This window comes from Limanda limanda, chromosome 18 (assembly GCF_963576545.1).
Source record: "Limanda limanda chromosome 18, fLimLim1.1, whole genome shotgun sequence".
Taxonomy (NCBI): Eukaryota; Metazoa; Chordata; class Actinopteri; order Pleuronectiformes; family Pleuronectidae; genus Limanda; species Limanda limanda.
The window spans coordinates 14,683,498-14,691,841 of record NC_083653.1 but is presented as its reverse complement, the minus strand read 5'-3'; the positions used below and the strand labels follow the sequence as shown (position 1 = coordinate 14,691,841).

The window sequence follows — 8,344 nt, the reverse complement described above, 5'->3', positions numbered from 1 at the left end:
TGAGTCGGTAAAATTAAAGTGCCCTTGAGCACATCACAACAAATCTTTTCTCAATGTGAGTTTATTCGTCTTTGACCGTTATTGCAGAAGGGTCATTATTACAAGTCTTGTGTCTTCAGAGGTTTTAAGTAAATGACATGAAAAAAAGAAGTAAAAAGAGACATGAAACAGATGTTTTCCAAATCCTGTGAGGACTTGAACAACGTTCCGCATTTACACTTTTAGAATAGACAAAAAAAAGTTTCCCAGCCAGCCGCACCACATTCAGTCTGCAATGTTTAATTCCATTAGAAGAATCCATCACCGTTTCCCAACACCGTTCCTTTGGTGAACAACATAGAAATAAGTTGAGCTAAGATTTTCCACGGCGGCTGCTGCTGCTCTACTGAAACATTTTAAAAAAGCAGAATCATTTTCACAAACATTTTTAGCATCTATAAAATGAAAAGAAGGCAGACTGAAAAGCACAGAGGAAACAAAATGGCCTATATAATGATGAACAAAACTCAGAAAAATCAAGAGTTACAAGATAACAAGAGTCAAACTACAAAAGCAAAACTAGTCTTTACTCCTCTTCTAATAATCGTTCTGGACATCGAGACAGAAAATAACATGATTATCAAAACAGAGACACCAGTCTATGACACAGCATGTAGAGTGTATAATGGGGTCATCCATGTAAACAAACTCTAACTTTACAGATTACAGAGAAATGATTACATCTACTTCTAATAAATAAATACATTGTGATGAACGCTGATGGCTGCAGCAGACAAGAGAAGTTCTTCAAAAAGATGAGCATGATCAGCATTGTTACGCTTTCTTCAGCCAAAATCCAATCGACCTTTTGAATGATTTAGTACCATAATTTTTTCCATTGGCAGCGAACCAGGGTCACAACGGCAAGATTTAATTTCAGCAGAAGGCCGACACACCGTTTCCAAGATTTAGACTCTACAGCGAAGCGTTTCACAAAGGTACAATATCAGCCCTAAGAATAATGCACCTGATTGACGAGGAGCTAAGCAGCATGAGGTAAAATTAATTGTAGGTAAATGTGTGTTTTGTTATTGGTCCAAGAAATAAAGAAAATATTTGCACTGGTAAGTTCTCAAGAAAAGCTCAAACATTTGATTTTAACCAAGGCAAAATAAATAACATAGTGCCAGCAATCAATTATTTCTCACACCTGTTTTTCTGGTGATTAAACATATTGGGGTGCCTTCATGAATATCCTGTAGGTCTTATGAATCTACCCTTGATTGAAACTGTTCATTACTTTCATTGTTATTTTTAATTAGTAGAGTAGAAACGTTAACAACGTCCTTATGACCGGCCTCAACATCTTGTTTTTTATTACCCAGCAACAGGAAACACAGCTATGTCTGCGCAAACAGCCAGTCAGCCACCCAGTAGTGCTTCACTCAGAGTTGTTCATTTCAGAAAAGAGAATTGGATAACATTAATAAATGTTCGGAGCCTAAAGATCCTAATAACTCAGACTACTCTGTACCTTACTCCAGTACATAATATTTGGAGCAGTGGCTACAAGGTCAGGCGAAAACAAAAACTGCTATTTTAGTTGGTTCAGTCAGATGTAATCCTAGATTCACAAAAGAAAAACATGGCTATAACCGATAAGCAATATTGTTTTACAGCACTGTGAACTGAGGACAGACTATGAAAAGGATAAGAAAAAAACTCTGGATGAAACTCCAACTAAAAGCTCTACTTTGGTTTCCTAGAGATTAAATGATCCCAGAAAAACCTTAGAGTGGTTAATTATGTGGCTGCAGTGACGTGAGAAGATACGGTGTCGTTCAACCTAAAAAGAAGAAACACAATGCATCTGGGGCTGTGTTGTCGACAGTGGAGCTGGTGCACTGAGGAGACTAATGGGTGGAGTATGTAAGACGACCTCAAACGCCTTCAGTGAAACCTCAAACTATCAGAGAGACGCCAGGGTGTTTCACACAGAGCGAGTTTCCAGCAGGACAGTGACCCCGGAAAACACGAAAACTAAATCTGGTCTGGGAGCATCTGAAAACCAAAACATGCTGATTAATTTAGTGTTGGCTGTGGAAAAAAGACAACACATTATCTGCCTCTGTGTCTGGTCAACGATTTAATCAGCAAGAACGACTGAATAAAACATTAACTCTTGTTGTGTCAGTCGGGTAACAAAATAAAGGCTGTAATTTCTTGTGCGCTTTAATAACTACAAAAACAAAACAAACAAAAAAACACATTAAATTAACAAGAGGCCATGTTTCTGAGATTTGGTTTGTCACAGAATACACAACCCTCACAACTATACTGATGTTCAGATGGACATGGTTTAAAATGGCAGAAGTTTCATCGAACAATTCCCCTGTGAGTCATTTCAAGTCAACATAAGCACAACAAGCACATTATCGTCACAAATATTTCATATTTTAATTGACAGACATTTTCTAAACAATGTTTAATATTGAGAAATCTGCTAGTAATGGTAAAATCTCATAGTAAAATCTAATGTACGACTTTACTGTAGGAGCAGTATGTATTTACTGGTAATGTGCTTATGATGACTCACAATGCACTTGAAAAATAAAATGTCTGCAATCTTGTTTGCAAATAATTATTTCCCATAGCTGCCATTTAATTCTAACCAGGAGAATGGTCCTCCATCATTTTAGTGCAAATTCAAAGGTCTGTGAAAGACACAGGATTTGGATATTAAGGCCATAACTAGAAACGTACAAATATGCAACAATAAACACAAAACTGTTCCTGATTTAGACAGTCTAACTGTTGGACTTTTTGTTGAATAGAAAATCAAAACAGTGGATGCAAGAGGCCCGAAGTTTAATGCACGGCAACTGCTCTTCATCAAGACACTTGATGATTGTCTGAGTGGACTCACGATGATTTCACATTAAATTACAACCATGCGTATATACATATATAAAACAAATATTACACAAGTCAATGGTTGCGCTACAGGAAGATAACAGGATGTCGCCGGGGAAGAATTTAAAAGGCTGTTAGGAGCTTTACTGGCAGCCACTTTGCCTCGTATCACAGCAAACATGATGGGAATGCTGAATTTGAAACTGTCGGCCGAACGTAATAAATCTTTCACATCAAGTTTTTAAAACACAACCACAACTGAAAGACCCGTTAGGCACATGTTAGAAGATGCTGGCTGGAAAAAGGCCTGAACACAATCATCCCTTAGGCCTATCGTAATCAGAGTTTGTGCATAATTGTTAACTGCTACACCAAGTTATCTTTTGTATAAAGGAAAGCATGAATGATGCAAAAATCTGAATTTGTTCTTGACTTGTGCACTCTATGTCCCGGTGTTTTAATCAATCAAACTGTCTGATTTTGAGCCTCTGTTGTGCTTTTGACATATAGCAAAGGTTTTCTCTTTGTTCTTCCCTTCATACGTTAGATCCAATCCTCTCGTTTTGGGTCTTGATTGCCAATGAGACAAATAGTTCTGTGCAGCGGTTTCAGTGGAAGAGTTGTGTGCTGTGGTTCTTTCCTTCGATCCCTGACACATCCAGTCGACACTTGGTGACCAAGCTTTATGGGAGCGGCTGATCATCACCCACAGTTTTATGCTATCGAATAAGCCCCAGTGGGTGGGTTGATAGAGACTGACCACACAATTCTTATGCAAACATTTGTTTACATCTTTTCTCTTTCTACAAGCCTAACACATTAGACTGACACCATCAGGCACAGCAAAGCCAAATATGCAGGCAACTTTTAAAAGCTACACATTATCATTCGTATAGATACTCTTGCAATGAATTTGAGTGGTACTTTTATCAGAAGCTACGTGGCCACAAAGAGTCTTCATCTGCATCAATTGTGTGAGGTCAGCTCGGTGTGTCAGAGCCCTTGGGCAGGCAGCAGCCAAAATGTAGGCCACAGCACACTGTCTGTGTGAGAGAATCTGGGGTGGGTATATATTGTGGAGCACATTACTTTCAGTCCATCTGTCTCTACAACGCTGTGACACCCCCCCAACCATGGCCTTCCATTCCCCATCCCAGACTAAAGGTTCACTGTCTTGCACTAACCCAGGTTTAATCTGCCTTTAAGCTGGTCTGAGCAGCTCTCTCCCCCTCTGGCTCTCGGTCCTCCTCCTGAAGGCTGGCCTGCAGCTTAATACAGATGCTAGTGTCACCGCTCCGCAGGGCCTGGAAGAAGAGGTCTGTGTGTTCTTTCAGCCGGTCTAGGTCGTTCTGGGTGTGTCGGCTCTGCCTGAGGAGCTCCTTGGTTCGTAGAGCAATGTCGAGCAGGCCAGATTTGCTCAGAATGTTGTAGGTGTTGCAGAAGCGCTTCCTCTTTGTATCAGCATCATTGTCACTTAGGTCACTTTCTTCCAGTATAATGTTCTCCTGGGCGCCCATCTGTGGAAAAGGTAGTGTCTGTTTTTTGGAATCTGTGGTCTGAGTGATCGAAAGGGAGGTGGTACACTCTGATTGGCTGATGGCTGAGGAAGGCCTCTCCCTGGCAGGACTACTGCTGGCGCTGGATTCTGATGTAGGGAAATAAAGTCGGTTCTGGAGACGGGAAGACGCGGTGCTGCGGGCACCAGGAAGACTGGCAATGATCGAGCCAGAGCTGCTAACACTACCACAAACACTTCTTGGATGTTTTTCTATTTGACTGTGTTCACAGTGGTTGGAGGTCAGACTGTTACCTCTCTTTGAATCCGTTGAGGAGGAAGAGGAATAAGAAGAAGAGGAGGAAGGTGAAGACAAGGACGCAGTTCCTCTCCCTGAGGAAGAGGATTTGTCTCCGGGATGTGGAGCAATCTTGGGGTAGGATTTCAGGATTGGAAGATACTTCTTAGGGCGTTTGTGTCTGGAGGTGGTTTCTTTGGAGGCAGGGGAAGCTTGACGAGAAACCACAGGCTGGAGGAACACGACTTGAGGTTGCTGGACCACGGGCTGAACCACCTCCACAGCGGGACTAAAGCCCCAAGACTTCAGAGCAGGAGGGTTGCTCTCAGGCTGTAAAGGCAACACAATCTAAATTTAGAGCTTTCAAAACACCAATCACTTTCCAAAACCAGCAATTATAAACTTTTACTTTATCCATTAACAAGAATTCCAACCATTTCCTGTTGATAATCTAAGTAACAGCTCCAGAACCACAATTGAATCCAACATATACGACAAATTAACACTAAACTGCATTACTTAATAACCAAATAAAGTTTTGCTTTCATCTAGCTGTCTAGACAATTCACTTTTGCAAACTAGTGTCATTTTGCCTTTCTGATTTCATTATTGTAATAAAATCTGGATCTAATTGAGCCCTATGTCCTTTTATATCTGTGTTGTTCATCTAGTTGTCTTGAATCTTGTATTTTTCAGTAACACATTCCTGGCAGCTGTGGGTGGATTGTGTCGCCACGTCAAAGGCACCATAACCAAAACTTTGCTGCTGTAAACAGCCAGATGGTGAAAGATTGAAAACTCTGAGCAGCAACAAAGCTAACTCCTCCACACACAACATTAAACTCAGGATTTATCTTTTAAGATTGATGTTTTGTTTTGTACCGGTTTCAGGAGGACATTGTTCATGATGATCATGCGAGAGAGGTTGGAGTAGGAGCCTCCTACCACAGCCACCCGAGAGCCAGGCGCCTGTGGTCCCTGCAGCACAACAGGGCGGGGCGAATCCTCAGAGTCGGTGGTGTCCATAGTGCTCATATGCTCTGAGCTCGCATCTATAGACAGGGAAGTTAATTAACTGGGGTTTATTTGAGTTACACCTTGAAATGTCAGCACATAACAATGTGGCAAGAGAAAGTTCACACCTGAGAATCCAGAGTCCCTCTCCGAATCAGCACCGGAGCCTCCTGACTTCATGACCCGTGGTCTCGCTGCCCTAGAGTGACTCTCTGCCTTCCTCTTGGTGCTCATCTCCTTTGTTGTTGTTGTTGTTGTTGTTGTTCCGACTACCTCCTTGGCTCGGAAAGGTCTCACAGAAACCACACCAGCCAATCAAAGGCTAAATTTGGGAATAAAGGAAGATTAATGAGACAGATGTTTCATCTCGGTTACAAAATATGGGCTCTTTACTGATAAATAAACACTGAAAGCCGTTGACTGACTTATTAAGTCAGGTCTGGGAAGCACATGTCTATCTTAATGTATCAATGTCAATGGGGCAGATCTAATCTGGAGTGGTAAACTGTTACACAAATTTAGGGCAGCTACTACAAAGGCTCGATCTACTTTGGTTATGAGCCTAGTTTTAGGCAAATCCAGGAGCAGCTCAGTGGCCACGTAATCTGGATCCAGTCCATTAAGAGATTTAAAAATACATTTTAAATTGATCCTGTAACAAACAGGAAGCCAGTGGTGGGAGTGCAACACAGGTGTCATATAGTCTCTCTTTCTATGTCTTGTCAAGCTCAGTTAAATGCAATCCACACCTTTACCTAGCCCGCTCTAGCGTAACCAGCAGGAGAACATTGATGTGTGATGTGATTTTGGTGAAACTACACAGTATAAGAGTTTTGGGCCTTTTTGGGGGTTGCACTTTGTACATGGTGCCTCCAGACTCGCCTCACAGCTGAACATAGAGACCAATGTTGTGTCTCCAGCTCGGCTCGTCTTGATGGAAATCGGCTTGAAGCCCGTTGTCTACTTCACTGCGTTGTTTGTGTTTTTAAAAAACGTTTCACTTATGACTTATTGAACCGGGAAGTTCGAATCTGTGAATACCTTCCAACCTTATTTACCTACAGAAGACACACGCCCCTCCTGGTGCGCCTGTGGGCTTCATATCTGACTTTACAGCACAAGTTCCGGTTTAACTTAGTGGACAAGCTAATCCTGCTAATATCAACCAGCTGAATATTTTGCATCATTTTTAAACAAACGAAATATATTAGAAGCTGCACTACTTTTGTACGATATTAGTATTTATGACACTGACAACAAAGGCTGTAGCAAACCCGGATATTGACGCTTTGCATTGTGTTAGGAAGTGAGCAAAAAATGTATCATGTACTTTTTGCTCTGCTACACTTTGGGTAATATTCTGGGAAGGCTACATTGTGACATAGCTAATTCAAACTAAAAAAAACAATGCAAACGATATGGACGTGTAGTTAGCATTAGCACTTTGGTTAGCAGCGTTCGAATGCAAAGTAACGTCACAAAGAGGGAACAGAACCAGCAGTAGACACATCGTAAACATTGAAAGGAAAACACCTACATTGAAGTGAGCGCTGTTCCAACGACGCCGTGCTCAATAACCGAAGGGGGGGGGGGGAGTTAGCTTCCCTACGCGTGTTCCTGTGGAGCTGGAACTCTGTGTTCCCCGGTCCTATACACGAGTCACGCCGCCGCCCCTCCCCTGTCTGGCGGCTTCAGTCGCCGGTGGTCGCGGTGTGGTCGTCCTCTCGATGGCGTCGACACGTTCCAGAAGCTTCCGAGCCCCTCCGGGTCCTCCGGGTCCTCCGGGTCCTCCGCCGACTTCACCTGCAGCTCCTGTGCCGAGGTGGAAGCGATGTTCTCGGGCAGCGTGCTCCTCACAGCCGGCCGCCGTATTTGGAAGTCAGGGGCGTGGCTTAGTCTGGAGTAGGAGCGCACGTCACGCAGCTGGGCCGCTCCGCCCACCGGATTTCCGGGCCTGTGATTGGCCGGCGGGAGGAGCAGCTGAAAAACGTGACCGCCGCCGGAATGTGCGGCAGCTCGAGGACATCGTGTACACGCAGCAGCGAGTACACAACACACAACACGCACCACGGACACACACCACGGACACACACCGCCGGGGATCCCTGTGACGACAGGGTTCGAACGCGATGATCCGGGTTACATAACAGCCCGCTCGGCCCCGCGGCCAACCTCAGGACACAGCGTGCTCACGTGTAGGTTGAGGTGAGGAGGAGGCGGGAAGTGAACACAAGCCCAGAGAGGGGAGAGAACGCGATCACATGCGGTCGTTAAATGCACCGTGACTGCTGACGGTTCAGGATTATAAAGGTCCAGTGTGTAAAATTGAGGTGAAAGGATTTGAATATGAAATAATCCCAGTGATGTTTTCCCAAGCGTGTCTCATCTAAATTGTCGTAGTTGTTGTTTTCCTTACCCTAAAATGGGCCCTTTATGTTTACTTATTGATTGACAGTAGTTCAAGTGGGACATTTTGAGTTTTTTTGACAAATTAAGATTAAGATACATTTATTTTGTCCCAAACACATGCACAGGCATGCACAAGCACACTCATGCAAGGAGGGAAATTTAACCTCTGCTTTTAACCCATCTGGTGCAGGACACACAGAGCAGTGAGCAGCCATGTACGGCGCCTGGGGAGCAGA

At 43.4% G+C, this 8,344-nt stretch overlaps 1 protein-coding gene across 1 annotated transcript; it reads right to left on the bottom strand.

Moving 5' to 3' along the window:
• Positions 1–2,105: 2,105 nt before the first annotated feature.
• cipcb (CLOCK-interacting pacemaker b) lies at positions 2,106–7,293 on the bottom strand. The gene is made up of 4 exons (XM_061091595.1): positions 7,237–7,293; positions 5,828–6,021; positions 5,568–5,737; positions 2,106–5,015 (listed from the first exon to the last, which is right to left on the bottom strand). The coding sequence occupies exons 2-4, from the start codon at positions 5,931–5,933 to the stop codon at positions 4,083–4,085; spliced, it is 1,209 nt and encodes a 402-aa protein (XP_060947578.1). The 5' UTR covers positions 5,934–6,021; positions 7,237–7,293; the 3' UTR covers positions 2,106–4,082.
• Between the last annotated feature and the right edge of the window lie 1,051 nt (positions 7,294–8,344).